Source organism: Lagopus leucura, unplaced genomic scaffold (genome assembly GCF_019238085.1).
Source record: "Lagopus leucura isolate 7727_CA_CO unplaced genomic scaffold, USGS_WTPT01 Super-Scaffold_100001, whole genome shotgun sequence".
In the NCBI taxonomy this organism is placed as follows: Eukaryota; Metazoa; Chordata; class Aves; order Galliformes; family Phasianidae; genus Lagopus; species Lagopus leucura.
Window position 1 is genome coordinate 69,961,095 of NW_024962262.1, and position 27,199 is coordinate 69,988,293.

The 27,199-nt window shown below is 42.9% G+C and overlaps 1 protein-coding gene across 3 annotated transcripts; it reads left to right on the forward strand.

Annotated features, from left to right (window-relative positions):
* Positions 1-27,199, forward strand: LOC122177637 (cystathionine beta-synthase-like protein). Of its 3 annotated transcripts, none has more exons than XM_042867233.1 (18): positions 1-87; positions 5,734-5,862; positions 6,473-6,657; positions 7,226-7,332; positions 7,916-8,050; positions 10,564-10,643; positions 11,730-11,864; positions 12,407-12,476; positions 14,040-14,131; positions 15,190-15,315; positions 15,937-16,021; positions 16,219-16,324; positions 17,132-17,206; positions 17,911-18,045; positions 18,928-19,036; positions 19,762-19,791; positions 21,932-22,016; positions 23,191-27,199. In XM_042867233.1, the coding sequence occupies exons 2-18, from the start codon at positions 5,821-5,823 to the stop codon at positions 23,298-23,300; spliced, it is 1,707 nt and encodes a 568-aa protein (XP_042723167.1). In that variant the 5' UTR covers positions 1-87; positions 5,734-5,820; the 3' UTR covers positions 23,301-27,199. The 3 variants fall into 3 exon arrangements, with proteins under 3 accessions (XP_042723167.1, XP_042723169.1, XP_042723168.1); XM_042867234.1 differs by lacking the exon at positions 1-87 and adding an exon at positions 473-654; XM_042867235.1 differs by lacking the exon at positions 19,762-19,791.

Consider the following 27,199-nt stretch of genomic DNA (forward strand, 5'->3'; position numbering starts at 1 on the left):
GCCGAGACGCGCCGGGCTCTTCTTAACGCGGTGGACGGGGCTACGCTCCTCGCCTGCAGCGGCGTCGTCGGAACGCCCGCCCCGCCGGTGAGGTGGCGGCTCTCGGGGGGGAGGGGTCGGCGCCCGCCGTTGCATCAGCCCCTGGAGGGCCCGCGTGGGTGGAGGGAGGCGGGGAGCGCGGGTGGGCTTTTTGTTCGATTATTAATCGGAATGGATGGGCTGGCGGGAGGTCGGGGGAGGCGGAGGACGGGGGATGCTCTCGGCAGGCTGGGCTCGGGGCGGGGGAGGAGGAAGGCTGCTCTTAGGATGGCTCCCAGTATGGCATGCAGCTCCTTGCTCTCGCACCAGGGCTTCTCCCTGCTACTGTCGGGGTCTCTTACGGGTCGGTGCTCTGTTGGGGTGAGCCAGGCTGAAAAGCTCGTTTTGTTGACTCTTATTTCGTGTGTTCCCACTCCCATGCTGGGCAAGATCTAATGCTCACAGCAACGTTAATTATACCAATAGTGGTATGGCTGAGCTCGTGCTGCTTGGCAGGTTGGTGACCCTTGCCTGTCCTCGGGTGGCTGCTTTCTCGTTCACCTTCCTCACCCCAAAGCCTTTGACCATGGAAGTTTGGAAGCATGCTGGCCCTGTTCCGGCTGAGCAGCTCGGCATGTACGTATTTACTTTTTAAACAAGGCTGTTTGCTGAGTCCAGGTACAAGCCCTGCCTTCCAATAAACTTCTTCCGATCAGAGGAGGGAACGCCTCGGCTGTGGAGATGAGCAAACCTGGGCCAGAGGAGGAAGGGCCTCCTCTGAGACCCCAGAGCATGCTGTTTTGTGGCTGGGGTACATCTGCTGTGAGATGGCTGCTGACAGAGAAAGGCAGAGATGCTAGGTGAGGCCTAGCATTTCGGCATGCCCTCCTTTTTGGCAACTTTTTGGTACCCTGTGGCATCCTCTGAGCTCAGTCAAACCTGCTTTCCACAAGCCAGAGCAGTCCAAAAAACTGTAGTGGTAGCAAAGTCGCTGAGGCCCTGCTGCAGGCCTGCCAACTCAGGTACATGATTAATCTGCTGGCAGCTGGCTGCAGGGAGGGCCTGGGCCAGCCATAGTTGTTGGCAGCTGCCTGCTGCCCACCTTGAGAGGTCGTGAAGTCTCCTTTTCTGGAGGTATTCAAAACCAACCTGGATGCTTTCCTGCGTAATCTACTGTAGAGAACCTGCTTTAGCAGGGATTTAGACCGGATGATCTCCAGAGGTCCCTTCCCTATGGTTCTGTGACTGAGGGAGCACCGTGCCTGCCAAAGGCCCTATTGATGTACCGAGTGTGAGTGGCTTCTGGGCATTGCCACGGGTGAGCCCCACAGGGACAAGCAGTGTCCCCTCAGGCTGGGTGTGGGCTGTGTGCTCTGGGCTGAGGGAACAAGAGATGGGAAGCAATGCTAAAACTTGTGGCTATAGCAGGTAAAAATCCAGATGAGACATTCTTCAGCCTTTTCTCTAGTGCTGTTTTGCTCCTCAGGTCTTTTAAATGAAGATTCATGTCTTACGGTGTGAATCCAGGCAGGTTGGAGTGAACTCAGGAAGTGGAGGCACACCTCTTCAGGGCTGTGCACAGTGTTCCTCTGTGTGGAGAAGGAAGGCTGAACGCTTCATGTTTTCACTAGCTGATCTTATGCATGATAGTTGCCAGAGTGATGGGAGTTGCTTTGCTGTTGAAGTTCTGATATCCTAGAGAGGCAGGGGCATGGAAGGACCACAGCTTTCCTATCAGCAGGTTGAGTATGCCAGTCCAACCATGAAAAGAAGAATCCTCACTGGGAGGATGTACAGAGATGAGGCTTCTGATTCTTGCAGTGTCTCTTCCTCATGGTAGCTTTCGTTCATATCCAGTTATTCCAAGTCCCTTAACAACTCCAGGCACAGGAGAGATGGCTGGCTGCTACTGAACAAGTAGCAAAGTGCCATAAGAAAAACTCAGCTGTCTGGTAGTCTCCTGAATCACAGAATTGTTAAGGTTGGGAAGACCACTAAGATCACCTAGCACAACCACCAACTCATCCCCGCCACATCCACTAACTACATCCCTCAGTGCCATGTCCTTGAACACCTCCCTGGGCAGCCTGTGCCACTGCCATACCTAAGTATAGCTGTGGTAAGGCAGCTTCCAAAGGTTGTGTATGTACTGCTACTTCTGGTAGCCTTTAGAGATCCTCCAGCTCTCTAAGGCCCTGTGGTACCACAGAGCAAGCAGAACAACTGGTTTTAGGTGGTTTACTCATTCGTATACCTGCTTAGCATCTAAGTTTCCCATTCTCATGCTACAGTGTGGTGGAATCCTGTATCTCATCTTTGGTTGAGCAGTCAGCCCTTAGGGCATCTCCCTCTGATCCATCTTGTACACCTGCCTTTAGACAGCTTAATTTTGGCTTCAGACACGACTGAAGTTAATTAGGTTCTCGCACATATGATACTCTGTACATGTCTGTATTAGTGCTGACATGGTATACTGTAAACAGCCTCAGAAACTGTAGCTCCTAACATCTGTGGAGTGAGTTCAACCCAGGTTGTTCAGGGATTAATTTCGTCCACTGGCCTTCAGTGCTATTCCTTGTAATTTCCTCGTGTATGAATTGAGGAGTACTTCCGATCTTGGATTCCCTGTGCAGGTTGATGCTGAGGTGTGGCCTTGTCCGTGAGGCTTTCTGGATCTATTACATCTGTCTGTGCTCCAGTCCACTCCATGCTTTAAGCTTAAGTGACTGTAATTTGGCTTTCTAATTTTTCTGCATTGCGTGCTCTGTAGATATAAGGGCAGAAGTTAGTCAGGCTTTTCTACCCAGGTTCTGCCCACACCGCCAGCTATTTCTGGGAGTGTTTACTTTTATGGCAAACCTCAGTTCAAGATAGCAGAAGTTCCCTCCTGAAGATGGGCAGCCCTTTCTGCAGCCCACCAAGCAATGTTCATTCACTGTTCTCCTCTCTCCCCTGTCTGTGTGTCCAGAAGACAGTCTGAGAAGGGGGTCAGGATAGCAAAGAAGTTGCTGTCTTCTTTTGTTTTGGTAATTTTTGCTCAGCCCTTTTTCTTCATCCCCCAAAGATGTCCCCACCAGAAAGGTTTATGAGCGTCCTATGCTCTGGTTTATGGGTCTTCGGGTGAATCTGGTTGTGGTCCTGTGAGGACATCTGCCCCGTGTTTTGCTAGAGTTGCCTTAGATTGGGCTGCAAGTGCCAGAAGGATGTTTGGGGTGGTGTCTAAGGAAGCTCACTGGTGGGATTGAAAGAGCTTGGAGAGATGAGGTCTTCTTCTTGGTTCAGATCAGAGTCAGCCACTGGACTCTTGTCTTCTTCTGTATGAAGAGCAAAAAGCCATTGCTGCTGCTTGTAAGACTTCACTGAGCACTGTGGTAAGAATTCACTTTTGAATTCCTAAGTTTGTAATGGGATGTTGTCCTTCTTCAGCATCTATGACATTAGACTGACCGTAGCTGTGACTGATTCTCTACTACCATGACTAGAATTTGACTTTATAAATGTATATGCACATACCTATAGAGTTTGAATTGGATGAGTGTGAGGTTGTTTAAAATCATGCCTAGTAAAGCACTTTGAAAGGAATTGTTGAATAGGGGCCTGTGTTGATTCTGGTGGATGGTATTGCTTAAGATTGGTATCTGATGACAAGATTTTTGTTGGTTAGGTTTATGGTTAGGTTTTTTTCTTCTTTGGCCTCATTTTTGTTGAAAGTTCTAGCCCCATGACCAAGCTTTGATGAAGCATCAAAGTATTTCTCTTCCTCTAAACGCATGAGAGAATCTCACATCTTAGTTGAAGGCAGTAAATACAGCTTTTCCTCTATGCCTGCTATTTCTATCTCAAGAGGTAATGGGTATTTCCAGTAGTGGATTTTTTTATGGACTTGTAACTTTTTTTTTCCTCATAATAGAGGAAATACAATGTCCCCACTTTAGAGGGTCTCCTTCAAAAGGCAGCTTTTGAAAACAGCCATATTCACTTCTTTCCTGCAGACAGTGCAAAGAACAAGTACTTCTACGGATCTTTGAAATTTGTACTGCCGCAGATTTCTCTCCCTTTCTCCAAAATTTTTGGGCCATATTGCGAGACACCAAGGTGTGGTGACTTGAAGTCTTTTTTTCTTTTCACTCCTCTATTTTATGAGAGCATAGAATCATTTGAGTTGGAAGGGGCCCTTAAAGTTCATCTAATCCAACTCCCCTGCAATTAACAGGGAAGAACAAAATCTACTTCCTCTCTATAAGCTGTTGCTGCTACCTTCCCATGTGTTGAAGAGGTGTGATCCTTTCACAGCAAGGTATCTTTATTAGATGGGCTTTGTAACCATTGCCAGCATCTATGCCCAGTGTTGTATCCACTGTCTTGAGCTCATATATGTGGCTTGGGGAGATTGTGACACTACTGCTTTACCAAAAAAAAAAAAGAGTGTTGTTCTGAACTGTGAGCCAGGCATCTCCTAGAAATAGAACTGAGGCTTGCTGTGGAGCTAGAAATAAGCACCTCTAATAACAAAGACTGATAGTGTTAAATTATGCATGTTTATGGTATATGAGCTCTTTTGGACTGATGTCTCACAATCTAGTCCTCATTTGTAGTCTAATAGTGGCTGCAGCCTGTTTTGCAACTTGAGTATATATTAACCCAAATAAAACAGAGTAGCATGGAAGTTCTTATATCCAGATGTTGAATTATGTCAAGCCTTTGTCTTGAAAGCTTGCACTTCCAGAGACTTCTTTCATAAAGGGAGTCTGTTTAAATGCCATGAGCATTTTCTTCAAACCAGCATGTGAGAAAGGAATAGGTATGTATAAAGCAGTAGTGGTTAGTGGTGCGTGTTAACTTGCAGGATCAGATGCTAAAGTTCACTGATCCTGTGATTAGATGTTTTCCAGTCTGCCAGCAGACCATCAACACTGCCTGTCTAAGCTCTAGCTCTTTTGCAAGCATTTGGCAGAAGAGTGGGGATAAGAACCTTTCCAGGTCTGGCACAATTCAGTAACATAAAGAGCCATGAATCCTGCTGCAAAAAAGTGATGAATAAAACCACATTTTGTAATACTTGAGCCACACTTTTACCTTCAATGATAGTAAGCTGGCTGGGGTGGGAGAAATGAATTGATTGCTTTCCCTAGTTATTCACAAGTTTCTCAATCACCCAACTGCTTACTGAGCTGCCTCGTGGTTGAAGTGTTTGTGTGCTATATCCCTGTATTTGCACGTTCAACATTAATTTGGTGGTAAGAGGAACTTATGAGTTTGGTCTCCTTCTCAAGGGTGGAGAGAAATCTATGTATGTTCCTGTTTGGAGCCTTTTTCTAAATTGTATACAGGATCTTTTGGTGTTTGTCCTGTACAGCCCTTTCACCCCTGGTGTCTCTGCAAGAATATATCCTGTGGACTGAAGTATTTTCTGACTGCTAAGCTTACAGAAATGCAGACAATCACTAAGAGTGATTTTTCTGCTGCTTTCATGAAGGTGGGCTGTGAGGGCAGGGCAGAGGGTAGAAGAGGTAATGCAGGAAGAACAGGGTCAGATGGCCCTCAGTTGCTTTTGCTCAATACTTCTGCTGCATGGCTCTCTTTATCCTGCCTATACAATTCAGCTTCACTTTGTTTGGCAGCTTTCTCCTCCTACCACCATAAAAGGGGGTGAGTATCGTTTTCCTAATAAGAGACCATTTCCTGATAGTGTTTTGTTTGTTTTTTTATTTGCAGGATCTGCAGCTTTGAAGAAGATTCCAGTCACGTGACCCACTGTACTCTTTCTCCCAAAGAAAGTCCACTGTGTCTTTGCCTAAGAAAATGGAGAAGCTGATATCAGAGAAACCTGTTCCAGTATCTAAGGTACACTTTGGTCTTTGGGGGTGACTATTTGCCTATCTTTCTCACCAGAATTTAGGGAAGCTCTGTCTGCTTTCAGAGGGATTTGTAGTTTTTGGGGGTTTGGAATTCTTTTGAGGCAGATGCTATTGAAACCAGTGGCCTTTGTGCAAGAGTTGTCTAGATCACAAGTAGCTGTGGAGTCTTTTGGCACCGCTTTCCGATTAGCCATGGAGTAGTCTTCCTCTGTTTCTCTCTGGGGGCTAGCTTTTTGTGTAGGAAATGTCTCCCACAAGATCACGCTGCTCTCTTGAAAATCAGCACAATGGTAATTTCTGTTTGGGTAGGCTGCCCTCAGAAAAACTGCATGCTGAAGCACTGGAGAAAAAAGATCAGTTGATAAAGAGGCAGAACCAAGAATAAGGACTCCCTATGAGTAACACAACTTTTAGCTATTGTTGGGGTTGGCGGTTGCAGGGCAATTACATGAATGAGGGGTTGCCTGTGCTGCAGAACTTGCTCAAGTTTGATAGTCTTAAGAGATACTCTAGCCTCATTACATCACAACAAATGAATCACAGAAGACTCTAATCCTTTTCTCTTGGAGGATGAAATGCATTCCCTTTCTTCCCAGGCCAAGCCAGATACAAACTCGTGCCCTTATGCTTCTGGCAAATACTTCCTTCCTGGTGGGACAGACAATGAAGACTGTAAGACTAACGATAAGGAAAGGAAGTGGATCCGTCCTGATACACCCAGCAAATGCACGTGGAAGCTTGGGAAACCCATCTCTGCCTCCCCCCATCATCATATGTCTCTGTAAGTGTTACTTTTCTTTGGTTGCTAGTTTTCAACACAAGACTTATCCTGGTCACCACAGTGCTATATGAGTTTAACAAAAGGTGACTGATTTAAACTGATGCTGCTGCATGTAGATATATGCTGGTGCTTCTTAAGTTCAATGCATAAACAAAACTGAGAATGCAGATTAAGCATGCAAGGGGCCTTGCACCAAAGAAGTTGTGTGATCTGAAACTGCATGCACTGGAATTAGATTACATGAAGTAACCTGGCAAGCAGTTCTCTGACGATGTACAATTGCGCTGCAATTGCTTGTAAAACAGCTGACTGTGAGCAGTGCTGCACTACTTGTGCCAGGGAGAAGTTCAGAGCACATAGTTCTTGCTTCAGTACTTGGCTTGATGTATGATTAATCCTAGAGTTCTGGATTGGGCACATGTCTTACAAATTGATATATAATAGTTACTTTGGTTTAAGAGGATGTTCAAGTCTGCTAGAAAAGGGAGAAAGCTGGGTGTAATGAAACATCAGAAACACTGTGTTGCTACTCTGTGAACTGCTTTCTGACTTTGTGTCTGTGTGCCAGGCCAGACCCTCCAAACATTCTGCCCAACATCTTGAATAAAGTTGGCAACACACCGTTGGTGCGGATCAACAAGATTGGGAAGCACTTTGGGCTGAAGTGTGAACTCTGTGAGTACGACTGCAGACAGGAGAAAGGAATGAGAAACACTGTTATGGAAACACAGGCAGTTCTGCTTTGTAGTGTTGTGCAACTCAGACATAAGAGGAATGCAGGGGCTCTTTAGAAAACTGACTTAAAATTTCTTTAATTCAGCAGATTTTCAGGTTTTTAAGTTTCGATAATCTAAAATGCCATCCAATTTGCATTTTATTACAAGGATTCTCCCTGCGATTTTTCTGCTTTGGTTGAGAATGATTTGTATGTACTGTATGAAGCTTTTAACTGTTTCTAATACCTATAGTTCTCACTAGTGCACAAAGTGCAGGATCTGCAAGCTGTCACTAAAGATCAAAGAAAATGATAAAAGGATTGAAAGTGCCTCTTGAAACATTTAAACTGGAGGTATCTTGAGCCAGAACACACTGGTGATGTGAATAGAATAGAACTCTTCATGTGGAGGGAATCCCCATCTCTGCTTCTGTATATGGAGTGGTGAACTGTGCCAGATATGTTAATAGTTGTGCTCTCAGATGTATTAGGGTCAGCAGCAAGGTGCTGTTTAAGAACACTGCTTGGTTTCTTTGTTTCCAGTGGCAAAATGCGAGTACTTCAATGCTGGGGGCAGTGTGAAAGACCGCATCAGCCTGAGGATGGTAGAGGATGCTGAGAGAGCTGGGATTTTGAAGCCTGGGGACACGATCATAGAGCCAACCTCTGGAAACACAGGTAGGGGATGTAGAGGTCCTAGCAAAGAGTGGGAAAGATATTTTTGTGGCTTTCCTGGAGAAGGCAGACGTGAGACCAGAGATGGAGGCTGCCTGTGCAGAGGAGTTTTTATGTAAAACAAACAAAATAAAAACCAGAAAAAAAAACAACAATTCTGCAGTGTGCTATGCTGACCAGAACAGCCAGCAAGGAAGTCTACATTTGCAGGGGCTCTTAGCTTTATTTTATTTTTTTATTTTTAAAGAAAAGTGTTAGGCCAGATTCACTAGGGTCTCTAAGTTCTATTCTGGAGTTCAATTGAAACTGTTGGAAATCAAGCCCCAAAAGACTGGTCTGATCTTCTGTTTGGAAAGTCACACAGTCCTTGGCCATGCAGTCTGTTAGATGAGGTTGGCCTGGCCTGAGAATTGGCCTTTCCCTTAGTGGTGCAGTTGAGCTGGGAGACAAGCAGCATCCCTACTGCTCTGTTTGTTGACACAGCCCTTGTGCTCCTAGATCTTCAACGGGTTTCCTTTGGACCAGCATCTCCTTGGAGGGCTGGTGGAAGGAGAAGTCTCACCAGTCAGGGGCTAGGAAAGAGCATCTGATGACCTGAGTAGGCTGGAGTTCAGTGGGCTGCTGCATCAAACCTGCTGTTCCTTTGTCAAGCTGTTCTCCTAATGGAGAGTAAATGTAGGAATGCTCTGCCCTGAGCTAGTGAGTTGTAAACACAGTGTCCTCCAAGGGAGTCTGTGAGACGTGCTACAAACTGCTCCCCTACCTGATATGCTCTGGACAGGTGTCACTGGATGTCTTGACCTGTTTTTAAGCTCTTTTCTGCGCTTCACTACTTCTTGCTGATACACACAAGTTAGCTAGGTCAGACAGACTTTTCTTCTGTTATTTTCTTCCAGTCCTTGTTAATGGAGTCACTGAGATGACTGAGCTGGTGCATGAAAACGTATGAATACATTCTACAAAAAACTGGAAAGTTGTATCTGTTGCCAGTTGCTCAGCAAGTGCTCTGTAGGGCTACAGTACAACTGAAGCCCTTAGGAATGAGTCCATACTTGCTGTCTGATATACTTGCTGTCATATACTGTGTTCTTCCAGTATAAGGTCATACTATGACATCTTACTTCAGTGTTGCACCTGATAAGTAGTCTCATTTGTGTGGATCCTGAGAAGTAAAAAGAAAGCAGATGCAAGGGAGATATAAGGCAATTACTTCAAAAGCTGTATTGATGCACTGAAAAGCAAAGGCCAGGGAGGAGAATGAAGTGAGGAAATTACCCTGGCCTCAAACCACTGTTCTGAGTGTCTAATGTGTCAGATATCTTTCTCCACTGCATCTTGCTTTTTCCTCAGCAAGAGCTTTATTTTGATGTTTGATGGACTTCCAGGTCAGTACCAGAAAGTGCAAAGTACTAGTTTAGGTCTTAGAATGCTTTCTTCATCATAGACTGTAGGGAAGGATGCTGCATGGTTTGTCTTCAAGCTTTGGCACTATTAGGTTCAGTACTGTCTTGCTTTACTTAGTTCTAGTACCTGTATTTATCTAAAATGCACTGGAAGAGGATTTGTTTCCACCTCCTTTTAAAAATTAAGGAGAATTTAAAGGTATTTGAATTACCTGAGATTTTTTTTTAATATGGATTTTTCACCCCTATGCAATCCCGAACCAAGCAGAAACAGAGGCAGCTTTGGACTCTGTAGAGTATGTAATGGGCATATGTTGATACTGTGCCTGGTAACCAAAACAGCAGGGGAGGTGCCACACAGCCCTGCCTCAGATCGCTGCCTTGGTCCATTTCTTCATTTTGTAGTGAAGCATTATGATAACAAGTGTAAGCATCTCAATGGGGAAGGTATTTCCGAGCTTAACTGCTCAAGTAGGCAGAAATCAGATCTGATGAAAAGGCAGAGATCAGACTGGAAGTACAGACTTTCAAACTAGAAATGAGGTGTCTCTAACAGTCTAGGTGTTTCATTGTTGTAACAAGTTGATATAATACTTTACAGCCACTATCACACAAAGAATCTAAATTTTCTTGTTTTAGAAAGGAGTTAGTTTAGGAACATTGCAAACTGGGGACTTAATGCTGAGTGAGTAATGCAGAATAGTAGGGAATTTAATATTCTTAACATCAAAAAGATTGCTCCACATCCTCCTTAGCTTAAAATTCATTCTTTTCATGAGGTTCTTCTGGAAAAATGTTGAGATGGCAAACAGGCAAGAGGAAGGTGAAATGCAGACCACTGGCTTTTTCATGTGCTCATATTGATAAATACATACATAAAAATATACATTTCCCCCACCCTCAGCTGAACTTTCTCTGGGCTGCGTTCTTCAAAGAAACAGTGTCTGTAAGTCCTTCTCTTTTCAGAAGCCAGAAACTTTATTACTCTCCTCTAAAGACCTTGTACTCAAGTCTCTTTGAGAATCTGATTTAAAACATGCCAAAGCTGGCCTTGTGGGTTTTGGTTTTTGTTTCTTCTCACTTAGTGCTCTTCATGTCTCTGCTTGCTTCCAGGAATTGGGCTGGCCTTGGCTGCAGCAGTGAAGGGTTACCGCTGTATCATTGTGATGCCAGAGAAAATGAGTATGGAGAAGGTCAGATGTGCTTTTATTTTTTGAGTGTTTAAAAAGTAAGTTTGCTTGCACTCGTGGAGTTCTTCATGCAAATGAGTCCTGTGGTTTTAGCAGTGATGTAGGCTCTTGGGCTCTAAATTGCTGACCAGACAGACTTCTGCTGAAGTGCCAAGAGAGATCCTGGCTGGACAGCCATGGACAGAATTGTGTTTAGGACCTGTCCCTGCAACATTGTCAGTTGGAGATCTGTCATCACAGGTATCTAGGGAACTTGAGATCTACACTGCAGATTAAAGTGTCCCTGGGTTAGCTGTCCCCCAATGAGCAAAGGAGGACAAGGGAAGGCAATGGCTGAAGCTTCAAATGTTCTTTGGCTCTGCGCTAGGCTGAGCCTTGGGTGAGCCTGCTTGGCTTTTTGAGTTAACACACTGAGAGATGCTGGCAAGGATCTGAATTGTGTCACCACAACTCAGGAAGGAGAATGCCCACTTCCGTTGGGAGTGAAAAAGCAGGAAACATCTAGCTCTAGAGCAAGACTTTTTCAGGCTTCCACCTAGAGTGATGCTGTATCTGAAGACAAGAGAGTGGAGAAGAGGTCTGGTGCCTCACAATTGAAGAAGCTAGTAAGCGTCAGGAAAACCACTTATGTCAGTGACACAACTGAGAGCAGCCATGAACAGCATCCCCTGAAGGGATGCCCATTACCAGCCCTGGAAGGAAAGATAATGCGTGGCCACTTCCATGGTCCACAAAGCATCAAATGCTTCCCTTCTGAAGATAGTCCTTGCTCTGCCTGTCTTGCCCTCATAGTATTTGAGCAGTATGGAGCAATAGGGCCACGGAGAGTCTCCTTTGATGCCTGTGTCTGAAGAAGGTAAATATATATTGCTTGCATTTAGATTTAAAAAAACAAAGAGGGCTATAGCACTGTTAGAGATCAGAGCATGTGTGACCAGCACAAAACAAGACAGAATTTTGCCTAAATGAGATTCCTCATTATGGAGTAATAGTACCTACAGACTCAAACACCCAGAATGGCAGCAGGAATTTGAAACTGAGCTCTTATGTAAAGCTTCTGGTTTTTCTGACAGTCTCTGTTTGCTACAGGTGGATGTCCTGAGAGCTCTGGGTGCTGAGATTGTGAGGACCCCAACTACTGCCAGATTTGATTCTCCTGAATCTCATGTGGGTGTAGCATGGAGACTGAAGAATGAAATCCCCAATGCACATATCTTAGACCAGGTAAGAATAAAGTGTCAGAGATGTAGGTGTATCACAGCAAGAGGTATCACTATGTTTGTCCTTATGTCCGTGTCTGGAAGTTCCTACAGTGTATGGCTGTCTGTGAGGGGGGAAAAATGACCCACCGAGTGGTCACTGTGCTGTAGGGTAGTGAGCTTTTATATTCACTAGATGGCAGCAGTAAGCCTATGTTTGGAGAAGCTAGAAAAGAAAACTGTGGATTTCTCTACTGAGTTAATAGTGCCTTGTGGAAGAATTGGTACAAGGGTCAGCTTTTTAAAAGAAACTGTCCCACAGCCAAGTCTGATTTTGGTGTTGGAGATTTGCTGGTAACTCAAAAATACCCTTATGGCAGATCATCTAGGGAGGATGTACCTCTCTGCAGGCATTCTGCCTAGGTCCAGGTAATAGATAAAGAAACAGCCTGGAAAGTGTGTGTAGCAGTTGTGGGGCTTGAAGAATACTTGTCATGTTCTTGAAATGTCTGATGGTGTAGGTGTTTTTTCTGGTCTACTTAATGGCCATTTTGTCTATCAATACAGTACCGTAATGCCAGCAATCCCCTGACACACTATGATACTACAGCTGAAGAGATCCTGCAACAGTGTGAAGGTAAGACTGCTCTGCTGCTGGCCTCTTCTTTAATGAGCCTTTCATATTCTTTGTTGTTATGTTCTTGGAAGATGGGACCTGAGATGGTTAATTCTGTACGTGTTCTGTGTGTCATTAGAGAACTGCTTTACTCCATTTCTCTTACTAATAAACTGTTTTCCATTAAAGATGGATGCTCTGTTTTTAAGGTTCTCCAGGTGGAGAAAATAGTGATACTTAAATCGTGTATGGGGGGGGGAGGAACAACCAAAAACCTGTACCTAGAGTAGCAAGAAAGGATTGTTTCTTTTTACCTTGCAACACAGAATTAGGTATTTTTACATTCTCAAACTAAATGCTCCATCACACTGAAAACTCATTAAAACAGAAGACCCTGGGAGGACAAATTGTTCTACGTTGCAGCTGTCACCAGTAAGACCAGTTTTCTCTTTTGGGGTCATTTCCATTTAGCTCTAGGCAGCCTAGCTGGAGTACCAGAAATGACTGGGGTGTGGCAGCAGAGAGCTTCAGCTGGGCTAACATCCTGGTAAGGAGCCCAAGAGCTATTGGAGGCATTCAGTGTGATTCTGCAAGAAAAGACCATATAGGAGGCTACTGACCTGCCCTGTAAAACAGTACGGTTAAGCTTCTTTGATGGGACCCTGACCACTGGAATAAGAAATTTGGTTATTATGTTTCTTCTGTTGAAAGTGAGGACTGTGTGAAGAGTTCTTTTCCATCCCTCCCAAAAAACCCATCCTTCTAATTGTTCAGAGGACATGGTTTGTCTTTCTGTGACAAATGTTAAGAAATTTCTAAGTGAGTGAATTTTAACAAACTGCTATTCCACAAACCTGGAGTTTGGATGAGTTCCTTACTCTCCTGTTTCTACTTATAACCTTATAGATCAAGAGCGGCTCAGTTGTTGTTACTGAGTTTAAAACAGTCTTGTTCTGAACTGAACCTGCTCAGTGCAGTGTTGCACTGTTGACTTGAAGGCATTTGGCTTTGTATACAAACTGACCTTTTAAAATGTGCTTTGCTCACAAAATTGTCAAGTGTGTGCACCAAGAAAACAGATGACTGACAGAAGAATGAACTGTCATACCTGATAGCGCTGCTGGGCACTTGTGACCAAAGCAATATATGAAATAAGAGAGTAGTAGTGTCAAGCTCTCTCAGTGAACATCTATCCTTTGCTCTTGCCACTCATTCTGTAAATTCACTTACAAAATGTGCTACTCATTCTAAGTTCAATAATGAATTATTCTTTATCAACAAATACAGCAACAGGAAAAGTATAGGTATCATCAACTCAATGGACCTCCTCTTAGCTCTGCCTGAAGCCTGAGAAATTGTTGCCTTGCTGGGCTACTGAAGGACATTTCAAAGCCATTTTTTTAAGTGAATGGGGATGAAGCAAGATGATCTCATAACACAGTTCTTAGGAAGAAAAAAGCCTTATCTTGCCCCTTTGCTGCTTTCTGTGATTTTGTTATACCAAGTCTACACTTAACTGTGAGTTTTTAATCCATCATCCTTGGGAAATGTCACAACTGCCTTTTCTTTCTCACCTTCAATCAGGAAAAATAGACATGTTTGTGGCTACAGCTGGTACAGGAGGTACCATCACTGGTGTCTCCAGAAAGCTGAAGGAGAAGTGTCCAGGTTGCAAAGTAAGTGGCAAGCCTAAAGTATGTCTATAGCTTCAAACTGCTCTGCTTCTTGGTGTATCCCATTGCTTGTAAGCCTCTCCTGGGTCTCTAAGAGAAGCTCTTGGAGTTCTTCAGTTGAAAGTAGCTCTGAGCAGTGAAGAAATGTTTTTAGACACTGGCTGAAATCATTATGTTCTGGTCTTGCTATTGACTGGAGTTCAGGTTTGGCTCAGCAGGTGAAAACTGGCCCTCAGGTTCTTTCATGGGATGTTTGCTGGTGTTCACAGCAGCTTGTGGCTTCTTCCTGACCATGGCTTGGCTTCTGACACTTTCTGGAGTGCCTGAGGCTTTTGCCAAGTGAGTCTTTCTCTGCACGAACCAATGTGGGTATGTGTACTAGTGTGCAGTTCTGGATTTCCTCCCAGAAGCTGGTATCCAGATTCAGTCATTAATATTTTCCCATATAGTCGGGGGAGGGGAATAAAAAAAATAAAGCTTGTATTTCATGCCAAACATAGGCTCATATTGACTGCAATGATGCCTGATACATGAATGAAGACAATTTTGTCTCTGAAACCCTTTCCTATGGCTAAACAAAGCAAAACCCTTGTAGAACAAGTAGTGCCTCTCACTTAATGTCCACAGCCTGAGGAGACAAGATGGGTTGCCCAGTGGTAAGAATCACAGTATCATTAAGATCTCTAAGATCACCTATTCCAACCATTGACCCATCCCCACCATCCCACTGCCCATGTCCCTCAGTGCCATGTTTCCACATTTCTTGAACACCTCCAGGGATGGTGACTCCACCACCTTCCTGGGCAGCCTGTGCCAGTGCCATACCATTATTCCTGAGAATAAATTTTTCCTAATATCCAACCTAAAGCAGCAAAGCATTCTGCTTGGAGGGGAGATGGGAGTTGCCAGGCAGAGATGAGCAGCAGACTAGTCTGCTGTTAGCTGGCTGCATGTGGAGCCAGTGATACCAACAGCTGTAATAAAGCTGAGTGCTTGCTTGTAGGTAGCTGTGTTCTTGAACACATTGTGTCATGGTAGCAAAGTGAAAACTGCTTTTCCAGATCATAGGTGTTGATCCTGAAGGCTCCATCCTTGCTCAACCCGATGAACTGAACAAGACCGACAAGACAATGTATGAAGTGGAAGGAATTGGATACGATTTTGTTCCCACAGTGTTGGATAGATCTGTAAGTCATTCTTCTTGATTTCCTGACCTCTGCCATCTGTTGGTTGTGAGAGAAGAAGAAACTTGGGAAAGCATTTATTTGAGCTGAAGGGGGAGAGGGGGCAGGCAGAATGATTCCTATTCTTTGTCATCAGGAAAAGCTTTCTCAGATGGCTTTTGTACAGTGTGCATTTGTCTTAAAATGCCAGGAGAAATGCTGTGAAACAGATAACAATTTTGTACAACATCATAATTCCTTTTAAAAAAAATAATAAAAATAGGATAAAATCCAACCCTCTCTCTCAAAAGCGGTATGACTATGTCGTCCAGTCCTGAGCAGAAGCTGTGTCCCTGGGAAGCCCTCCAAGGGGGAGGAAATAAGTTGATACTCTCTGACTGTCTTGTAACAGATTTCAATAAAGAGATTGCAGTGCTAATGTAGTCATCTTCCCTTGGCAAAAAAAAAAAATTCTACTTCCCATCTGTGGGATGGAATCCTAAGCATGTGGTGCTCAGTATGACAGCCTTTGGCTCAAAGAGTATGGGGTTGAATTTATAGTGTTGTTCTGTACTCCCCCCCCCCCCTTACATATCCCTCCTCATTTAAAGAGACCCTTGTTTCTGTCTTCCTCCCCCCTTCCAGCTGGTGGACCAGTGGTACAAGAGCAATGATGAGGAGTCATTTGCTTTAGCACGCATGCTGATCCGAGAGGAAGGAATCCTGTGTGGTAAGAGCAGGCATGAATCTTTTGGGTATCTCTGAGTAATACATGGGAGGCTAAAGCCTTGTGTGGTTCACAGAGACCTCCTAATGCTTCAGAAGCTGTCTTCCTCACCTTGGGCTCTTCTGCTGACTCTCCTCTCTCTCGTTCTTCTTATTGCACATATATTCTGACAGTTTTGCCTCTGCTATGCATTTTGCCAGGTGGCAGCTCAGGCAGCGCGATGTCTGTAGCTGTGAAGGCAGCCAAAGAGCTGAAGGAGGGTCAGCGCTGTGTTGTTATCTTCCCTGACTCTATCAGGAACTACATGTAAGAACCTGCTCGTTGTTTCTGTGGGGAAAGGATGAGACAGTCCCTCAGACCTTCTTACAGCAGGGGCAAATTGAACGCATATCCCTTGTAGAGCCAAGTTGCTGAAGCAAGGAATGTGCTTGGGGCACAACTGTGTATCCAGACAAGGTCTGGCATGGAGCCTTATGAAAGCAGAGCTCCTCCTGGTGTCTCATTTGAGTATATAGCCATAAACTGGTTAGTTAAGGTCTTCATGGAAAAGATTTGCTCTCAGTCAAATTTATTTGAGGCCATTTGGTGTTACTCTGTTCCCAGAAGGATCTCTTAAAAGCTGTTGACCACTCTTTCTGCCTGTGTCCACAGCGGTACACAGCACTACTGTGGCAGTAGCCAGTGCTGGGGAGAGTTGACAGGTGGCAACGTGAGGGCTTTGAGAAGAAATTTCATACCCACTACATTGAAATGTATTCCAAAGTGTGCTCTCTTTATTTCTGTTACCTGACTGCTATTGCATCCAACACAATAGCACTGTATTGTGCAGTCATCTACTGTGACAGCCAGACTACAGGCTACAGAAAGACCTGCACTGAGTACATGTTGAATTGGGACTAATGTAGTTGAAGCTTTGTTTCAATAGGATTCATTTTTCTTTCTATGAATATTTCATCAGTATGTGCCTGGCTGGTAAGCTTGGATGGCAAATAGTCTATTTTCAATTATGATTTTATTGTTAGTGATAGTGAGCTGTAAACAGTCACTGTGTGTTAGTATTGCTGTTAGATATTCAGCCTGCTAATGAGCTTTTTATTGCCTGATAATTTCCAGGTCCAAGTTCTTGAGTGACAAATGGATGATTCAGAAAGGGTTCATGACAGAAGAAGACCTTGTCAAAAAACCTTGGTAAGAACGTCAGATCCCTTTGGATTCTTATGAAACTGTTTAGCAACCCTCTTTATGGCAGTTGCTAATTTAAAGCTCACTGCAGTTTGTACTACTTCCTTTGTGTTTTAGTTAATCTTTCATGCTGTGATGTTGGTGCATAACTCTGGCTATTGCATACTGTGACTATTTATTAAGTCTGCCTGAATTATTTAATGTCTTTCTGGCAACAGAAGAAAATTTGATATTTGATAACTTTTGAATGAAAGGGGCTATGTCTGAAGTGAATGAGTAGTATCCAGAGAACCCTACCAACAGCAGAGTTCTTGATGGCAAAGCATTACAAGTCTGTAACTGAGGGAAGATCTTCTATAGTTGCTACCTGTAGTACCTGTAAATGTAACCCTTTCAGCAGGAGCCTGGAATTTTCTTTGTAAGATATAACTACTAGGCTCCCACATTTGTTATTTTTCACTAATCATCTGTAATCTAGAGAATTAAATAAAACAGAAGTGTCTCAGTCTTAAACTTTCTCACACCTGAATGAATTTCTGATGCTGATGAGATAACTGTAAAGCCTTGAAGCCTTTACTGGCTCTGGCATAGACTAGACTCTTCCTTGCAGGTTTTTGTCATTCCTGTAGTGGCAAATGCCACGGTAGGTGAGCAACTGGTTTTCTTCTCACCCTAAGGCTTGAATTGGTTTGGTTTTTATTTTGTCCCAGGTGGTGGAATGTCAGTGTTCAGGAGTTAAGCCTCTCGGCTCCCCTGACTGTGCTTCCAACTGTTACCTGTGCAAAGACTGTTGAAATTCTTCGAGAGAAGGGGTTCGACCAGGTACCAGTTGTTGATGAATCTGGGTATGTCCATATATATATATCACTACTCATCCATACATATCACTTCTCTCAACAGGTGCCAAGGCTTGTCTTCAGATGTTGAATAGAAGTACAATATGTTCTTCCATTATAATAATGTTCTTATAAGTAGCCTTAAATGTTGCCACACCAGTGGTGGCATGTTGTCATGCTGTGACAGTCCTGCCTTTATGTTATAAGCTTCTAGTGGTTTTTATGGTATGACACTCTGTGTATCTCTGCAGCTTGGCTTCCTTGTTTTTTATGACAGCTGTTGAACTTAATCAAAACCGAATTTCACGTGTAAAACAAACAATGCCCAACTTACCCATCTTCCCCACAGCTTCCACCAATTTTTTCAGGGCACTGTATTACAATGTAATGAGGAGCTGACTCCCCTATAAGCCAGAGTGTCCCAAGCAAGTTGGTATGCTGTAGGTACCCTGTGCATCTGCTGTAAGGCAGGCTGAATAATGAGCAGAGCTGCCCAGTTACATTCCAGGCACGGTGCTAACACAAAGGATTCCTTTTTACATTCCTTGTAGTATGCTTGTAGGGTGAAGGAGAGCGAGCAAAATTGAGGACAGTATGACCTTGGCCTTGTCATACCTTTCAAAAGGAGAATTGAGGTCATAAAACAGTTGTATCTGCTTTTCAAAAGCTCTCCAACTGAAAAAGCTGGAGGTCCTCTTTTGAGCTAGATTCTCAGAAGGGCCGGCCACCTACTGCATTCTGTGTGTTTCTAGCACTTCTGAGAACTGAACTTCAGGTTTCACCTGCAGAAACACAGCATTGCCTCTGCAGGCTGAGAGTGGGTGTTTATATCTCTAGGAACACTAAAGGCACTTGTACTGTTAGCTATATCTTATTTCTCTTATTTTCCAGGGTGATTTTGGGCATGGTTACTCTAGGTAACATGCTTTCTTCACTGCTTGCTGGAAAAGTTCAGCCTTCAGATGAAGTCAGCAAAGTTATCTACAAGCAGTTCAAGCAGGTAAGCAACAATTCCACATTCACTGATATAAAGTACAACTGCAGGTTTTTTAACACTACAGATTGGGTAAGGTTTACCCAGGACCTTACAGAACAGCTGGTTTTGAGTGCAGACATGGACCTGTGTTCAATTCTGACCTAGTTCACTTAGTAGCTCCTAGATTTGTGTTGTGGTCCTATGTTGGGCTTTTCTATTAATTCAGTAGGCTTTCTTCTCCCGTGCATGTCCTTTGTTCCCTCCCAAAACCCAGCATTTATCTGGGCAATGGACTCTCCAACAGAAAAGACAGCAAGATATTGAAACAGCTCTTACTAAATAATTTCTGTATCAGCTGAAAAGGGAACTGCCGCCTTTATCAGGTGTCTTCCTAGGACAGGGATGGATGGCTGGATAGTGAAAGCTGTTGGTGTCAAAATGTATGAATTTCACTGGTTTCACTTGCCCATGCAATATAGTGTGGCAGGAGATCATAATTTCCCAGATATGATTGCTCTTCTAGAATGCACGAGTATTGTTGCTGTTGCTTTGCTTCACTTACAAGAGAAATATTTTCCTAACATAGAATGCTTAACTCAGCTTTCACCAGGTTTTCAGTTTCAGCAGTCTCACAGAATTCAGGAAGCATGTGTAATGCTGCCGTTCAGTCTACAAACTACAGAATCCATGAAGTTGAGAGGAAATGCTAGCTTTATAGACCAAATGTAAATGTATTTTTTCCTTCCTAGGCAGATAATCAAGAATCAGGTGGAAATGTGGTGCGTAACAAAACTATTTGGTCAATGTTCTCCCTCACTTGGACACCTTAAGAGTTTCTGGGGCTGCTGTTGTGCACTTGCTTGTGTACCTACAGTGGTGTTAGCTGTAGTGGCCAATTCTCTGCACTTCTGAGGTTGTGGCTTTTTTCCATGGACAGCTTGAACTCTCTCATGCTTCTTCAGTATAAACCAGTTTAACCTTTTATTTTCAGCTTTGTTGTCTCTTGGTGGAGGATGGAAGGGAAGCGACACTAGAGCAGTGGTATTGCTAACATACTAACTAAAAGCATCATTCTTCATTTATTTTCCATTTGAATTGATGGTTTGATAGAGAAACGTGGTTAAATGCACATAACCTCAGAAGTATTGTGAATTTTGCTTTTCTTACTGCTTTGATCAAGTTTATTTGGCTTGTTCACTGGTGAAATTGGGAGAACAGATCATCTGTGTCACTGAAATGATATACTGCAGCCAGGATCTGTACCACAGAATGCATCAGTAAGAAGTCCCCTTAACCTGTGAATGCCAAGGCAAAACTGTCTTTTAGCAGCATGGGAAACTGACACTTTCCTCTATACCTAGTAGTTGTTAGCTTGTTTCTTGGTGTGACTTTGGTCAATGTCCTAAACCATTTAATTGTTAGCATCCTAAGTGCATGAGAGCCTCCTTTTAATTTATTTGTAGGGTCATGAATGATGCCATGTTACTTGCTCAGACAAGCAGTCCTAGTCATGTGTAGCTTGGTGGCATGCATATAGGCTAATGCTGTAAGGACTTAAAAGATTTAAAAATAAAAACTAAAATGTTGGGAAACGCATGGGCAAAATATATTTAGGGAGCTTGAGTGAGCAGCAGTGAGGCAGGTGGAAAAAAAGCATTGGAGTTCTGTCAGATTTCCATTAAGACTTCAAAACATGCTTAGGTCTTCGTAGCTGTCCTTGTAGTGCCTATGTGCTGCTTGTCCTGGTCATTTAGCTTACCTGGTCTCTCAAAACATGTTTACTGATAGCACATGATGAGATGGCAAGAGGTTCTATTCTTCAGTGAGCTTTGAACCTAAATTCTAAAGCTAGGCTTTGAAGCCAAATTTGCACAGAACTGCTTGTCAGTGATGGTGACTGATAGCTGACTTGACTTGGTAGTAAATCCAGGTTTCTCACCATCCCTCGCCTTACACATAAGCTTAAGGATTGGTGCTTTTGTATGCACTATTGCCTGCTGGTCCATTAAAGACAGGCAGCAGGGAATCTCAGTATAGAAACCAGAGTTCTGTGCTCCAGTTGAGCCCAACTGCTCATGCTGGCGATGTGTATTCTCCAGTCGCAAGCAGAACTCACTGCAGAATAAAAGCTTTTTTAGTCTGTGGTGCAAGACTTACCTTTATTACAAATTAATTTAATCCCTGAAGTATGCCAGATAGTGGTAGTTGCTGATAGTTGTGAAGCCGCCTGGGTGATAGACTTGCTGCTGCTGCTAAGTACTTTAAAGCAGCATTAAGGAAGAACAGCTTTATGCGTTCTTTCAAAAGTTTCCAGCTGAGTGTTTCAGAAGGAGTGGGTTTTTTTTTTTCTGCAGAGCCAGTGTGGAGTGCTTTCTTGTTTAGTCTTCTCAAAGTTGAACTGCTGCAAATGAATTCTTGATTCTCAGTTTCTTGATTTGCACCTGGGCACAGTGCAGCTGAGCAATGTTCACCCTTGGTTTTGGATCGTTTGGGCTGTTCCCTGATCCTGCTCTCAGATTGTATTCACTTCCACAATGATCATAATCTGATTCATTTGCTCATTCCCAGTCTCGCTAGAGTAAAATCACCAAGCATAATCTTGAGTTTTATGGAATACCTGTTGTTACACATGGAACACTTCTTTATCCTCTCCCTTTTCAGCTGTTCAGTATGTTCATTATGTTTTCAGAATCAGAATGAAAATTTCACATACGGGTTTGTTGTTTGTTTCATTTTCTTGGAAATTAGAGGTTAAAAAAAAAGGAAACTTTCTGATCTTTTAACTCAGCCTTGATTTGTGTTTTACAGTACTTTAGATGTGAGCACTGCTGTACTGTTTTTAACGCTAGATGGAGGTGATTATACGCTACTGAAAATATAAGGGGCTCTTTAATTTAAATTGTGTAACTCTCTCTTCAGATTAACCTGAAAGACAACTTGGGGAAGCTCTCTCATATCCTGGAAACAGACCACTTTGCTCTAGTGGTTCACGAACAGATTCAGTGTGAGTATGATATACTGCACCTTGAAAGATGCCATCTTTATAAGAGTGGTAACAAGAAGCAAATACAAGCAGTTCTATCACAATGAATGTCACAGGTTGACTACAATTTTTGTTTTTCCTTCTAAAGCAAAATCTTACATTTAATGAAGCATAGTTAAGAGCTTGATGTCAATGCTGACACCGCTTCCTTAAGCCAATGTAATATGTGTAACTTATTCCCCTTCAACAGACACTTCTTTACTCCAAACTGTACTCTTTTCCGTCCTTCTCAAAACTCTTTACACTGCTTTCCTTATGAACTGGAAATGACTGAAAAATCATTGAAGGTAGGCTATAGTGCTGTTATACATAGATGAGAAACTAGACTGAAAACAATAACGTGACTCACCACATCTGTTTGGCTGACAGCTGTGTCAGTTGTTACTGCAAATGAAGAGCAGTCAACACACTTGGGCTTATTCCTATTGATCTCCCTGAAGATGTGCTCTCAGCTCCGTGCTGACTAACATAACCTTGAATCTCACTGGAAGCTTGCAGTGAAACAAAGACTGAATAAATAAGTCTAAGACAATCTAGCTGTCTTAACAAACAGTAGAAGTATGCCAAGCAACTCAGCACAGCCAAAGAAACAAGGAACTCTAGACCACAAATAAAGGGACAGAGGATGTTTCAGATCATTGGGTTCCCAGGTCAAAGGTTTATGGTCGTAATGAAATATCTCCTGAACCTGTGCTCTCAGTGAAGCACTGCTCAGAGTGTTAATAAGGTTTTTGGTGTAAATGCAAGGGTACTGTACTGTAATTTTCTGCTAATCCTTTGATGGGGGTATTTGAGGCAGGTAGTGTTGCACATCCTAGTCCTGTGACCCTTAGGTCAAACAGGATGTTATCAGTTTGTAACCCGTTCAAGCAGAGTGGTAGAAACAAATGTATGAAGAAAGTGAGGCTGTATAACAAAGGACTTGGTTTGAATTTTCATGCTGAAATTAAGGATGATGAACCCCTATCCTTTCCATACTGCTTCAGTTTTTGTAAGGCCTGTGTTAAGGAGCCTTTCTGATATACAGGGGGACATCAGCAATGCCCTGGCTAGGATGGCTTGGGGTTTACCAATGGTGGGACAGTGTGTCTTTGTGTCTCCTAATGGCTGAAATCCCCTTTTTGTTTCTGTGTAGATCACACTGATGGTTCCTCCAGTAAGCGACAAATGGTGTTTGGCATTGTTACGGCCATTGACCTGCTCAACTTTGTGACTGCTCGAGAACGGGAAAGAAAGATCAACTAAAGTCAAGGAGCAGTCGGGAGCCTCTTCAGTAATATTTTGCAATCTCCAACAAAGAATCAGGTTTATTTCTTAGGTTGAATGGTCTGTTAAGGTGTTTGTTTTGAAATTCTGAAAATAAGCAGTTAGCGATCCTGGTGTCAGCTATACAGCTAATGCTTTCTACTCATTGCACAGTTTCTGGGAGTTTGTTTCATAATCAAGTTACATGATATTTCTTAAGACAATTTATTTTTTTACCTATATATGTGTGTGTGTAAAAATACTGCCTAAATTAACTGGTGTGTTCCTTACCTGTTGTGTCCAAAGCCTGGCTTTTCAAATATATTGTCAGATGAATTAAATATGTTGAAAAGAGTTATAAGGCAGAAGTCTAAGAGCTCTGGAAGGCATTTTTTTTAATGTACAGGGTTGTTAAGTTAGACAGTATAGCGTAGAAACGAAAACATGGAATTGGGCTGTGAAGAAGGGAGTAGGTGTTTCCCTTTTGGTGACGTCAGTGTAAAATGGGAGCAGAGATTGAGGGCTGGAGTTAAGGTTTGGTTCAACCAGCTCCTCTGAGACAGAGCTGACTTGGCTGACAAACGAAAAATAGTGATTTGTTCTACAAGGTGCACTAGCTCTCACTGCAAAGATAGACCTTTCTCTTTTTTCCAACTATACCTCAATTAGTAAGCATGGATGGAAAGAAAGAAAGCCTGAGCTTTTTGTCCGAAGGTTGTTTGCCATTCTTTGCCAAGAATGAAAGTTATGATCAGTAAGAGTGACATTTCTTAGCTTTATCTCTTCTTTCTATTCTGCTGGCTTCCCTGTGACAGTGGAATTGAACTGTGTGCCACAAGGAGAGGTGTTCTCTGTCCTCCATCAGAAAGCTCTGTCCCACATCAGTGCTGAGCAAAGCCATAAAGCAGAATCTTTGCACGTGCCTATTGGCTGATGGTGACTTGGAGGAGGCAGGAAACACAAAGGTAGGCAAGAGCTCAAAGCCAAAGTGACACCACAGATGCTGTCAATCTATCTGCAGTGTGACTGGTTGGTTTGTCTGCTAGCTGCTTCTTTTTCTGGGGCTAATAAGAACTTTGTTGTAATAAAGCTTCAGGTAGATATGTTCTTTAATGATGTACCAATGGAAGCTAGGTTAATTCCGCACTTATTCCATTTACTTCCTTAGTCATCAACTCTCCTTTTCGGAATAGGGTTAGTAATGAAGTAATATAACACAGCCTCCCTTGAGAACTCACTTTCATCAAGAATGAGTGATGGAGACTGGTAGACTAAACAAAAAAAATTGGGAATTGGGAGTTGCTGGGTTGCAATCAGGAGAGGAGAGAAAGGAAGCAGAAGTCACCAAAGAGATCTGCTCTCTTACTTAGATGGAAGCAGGTGGCCTTGTAATTTTAATTAACAGGTTGATGTTCTATCCCTAGTGAATTATTCTACAGGCAGAAAATAGTCTAGATCCACTCTTCGTGACTGTTAGTGCCTGGATTCATCTTTTAAAATTGTTTTCATAGAAGGTAGACAGCAAAAGTCATCAGTTTGGTTCACTGGGGAGAGGAAGGACACTCCAGGAATGATTCATCTTTAATACCCATTGTGGAACAGGGCTGAATGGCACCAGAAGATACTGAACTTAAAATATGGTTTAACCATTAAATTCATAGAATCGTAGAATGGTTTGGGTTGGAAGGAACCTTTAAGATCATCCAGTTCCAACCCCCCTGCTATAGGTGGAGACACTTCCCTCTAGACCAGGTTGCTTGAAGCCCCATCTAGCTTCAGTGTGTGACAATCTCTCTGGGCAACCTGTGCCAGTGTCTCACCACCCTGATAGTAAAGAATTTCTTCCTAATATCTAGTCTACCAATACTCCTGTGAGATTTAAGACAACTTTTGCTAAGACTCTGGAACAAACTGCCATACAATCTAAAAATTTGCCATTTCAACAACAATTGGTTTTAGAGGACGGTAGGTTTCTTTTAATTTTTGTTGTTTTGTCTCATGCTTTGTAGCGATTCTGCCAGTGACAGATGTAAGAAGTCATCTTTCAAATGGAATTTTGGAGCTAATTCCCCAAGGGGTCATAAATATATTAGTACAGTTAAGGGCAAGTCTTAGCAATTCTAACAGCTTACTTCTTAGTGTAGGCAGAACCTGTGAATGGTCAGTTGTATGCACACATTAGTATTTCAGCCCAACTTTTAAATTTCTTTCCCAGTTATTTCAAATACTGTTATCAGATGTGTTTCCTGGGAGTACCAAGAGGGACTTGTTTCTTTGGTTCTATTTTCTCTGCATCCTTGGATTTTGTGAAAGAGCCTGTGTACTTCACTGAGTACCGCCAACTGGAATATCTGCTACAGCCATAGCTGTTAATGTTGCTGAATTTTGGCATTACTGTTGCTCTTAAAAACTTACTTTACTAATTTACTTTACTAATCTGATTCTTCTCCCTGTTTTTCCATCTGATCCTGTCTATGGGGAAGAGGGCACTTAGTTTCTTTCTCCTTTTCCTTTTGTGACTGTAAAACTCCACATCCCAGCCTAACAGAACTTGGCAAGACATCTGAGGATGGCAGACAGAGGGCAGTTGCCTCACTTCTCATAAGGGCAGTACAAGAGAGACATAGGATTGCTATGTTCAGGTTGAGGAGACAGATTAATAGGCAGCTTTACCTTTGACACAGTGGAAAATATGAAGATTTTAGCTTTTTATTTTAGTTTATTGTTCATAAATTAACCTCTGCCATGTCCTGAAAACCAGGTAGTGCTTGTACAACAGAAGGGTTGACCAGAGTTGGCAAGGAAGAAGGGCTGTGAGTCAAAAGCAATCCAAACAAATAACCCAAATTAATCTAACTGTGCTGCTCTGTACATGCAGTTTGTTAGGAACTGTTTCGTGCTCTGAACAGACCCAAGGAGATGCTCACTGACTGCTCTTATTCAGAGTAGCAACCCTGTGTGGTCAGTGGAATTGGGGAAATAACTGGAGTTTCTGAATGACTGAAAAAGTTTCCAGAGCTCTCTCCTGTAGCAGGGATGAAGACAGCAAGGGGATTCCTGCAGAATGGAAGTTCCTGTGATGCATAAGTTCAGGTATGCAGTAAAGCATCACACTGATGAAAGTGCTCTTACTACCTTGATCCTAGTGACAAGCTGTAGGGCTATATATTACTGCTTTACTCATCTATCTTTTTTTCAAATATTGTGAGGACCAGGAAAGACATTGCTGTTTGTTTGGTCTTTAATCCAGAGTTTGAGTCTAAAGCTTGAACAGAACTGTTTTTGTTTTTTTTTTTTCTTCTGAAGTGGGTGTCTGTATCTTCTGTTTACTTGTGCTGGTTAAGTACATGCTGACCATCAGCCTGGAAACTATTTTGCACATGGTTATTTATATAAACTGTGCTGTGTTTCTGTGTCACTGTAGGAGAATATCGGTCCTTTTGCTTTTCTTTACTCTGCAAGAATGCTTTTATTTTCTCACATAGAGACTTTTATCCGATAGAAGCTGTACATTTTGCAAGGAGTTATCAAGCAAGAATGTAAGGATCATTTTGAAATTGTAATGACCAATATTATTACTTCCCACTTTTTCCACAAGCTGTGGCTGACTTCAGAACTCCTTGCAGCCAAGTTTCTTTTAAGTGCCTGGACTGATCCCCCTGCCCACCAAGTTGCTAAATGGTTTCTGGAAAGTTCTGTTGTGAGTTTAGCATATCGTGCTCACTGATAGCAGTTGCCTGGTACTGCCTCTGTTGTCCAACAGGCTTTCTAACTGTGTAGCATCAGCACACTACAATGACAAAGGGAAGACTTTTTATGTTTTAAGGAGCTGGGAAAAATTCGTTGCACAAACATTTGCAATACGATGTAAAGAATTCAATAAATGCTATTTGATTGCA

Excerpts from the sequence above, each read along its gene's own strand:
- LOC122177637 (XM_042867233.1), top strand. The coding sequence starts at position 5,821 with ATGGAGAAGCTGATATCAGAGAAACCTGTTCCAGTATCTAAG. Across the intron at positions 8,051-10,563 it reads GCCAACCTCTGGAAACACAG|GAATTGGGCTGGCCTTGGCT; the intron begins GTAGGGGATGTA and ends GCTTGCTTCCAG. Across the intron at positions 14,132-15,189 it reads AGAAGTGTCCAGGTTGCAAA|ATCATAGGTGTTGATCCTGA; the intron begins GTAAGTGGCAAG and ends CTGCTTTTCCAG.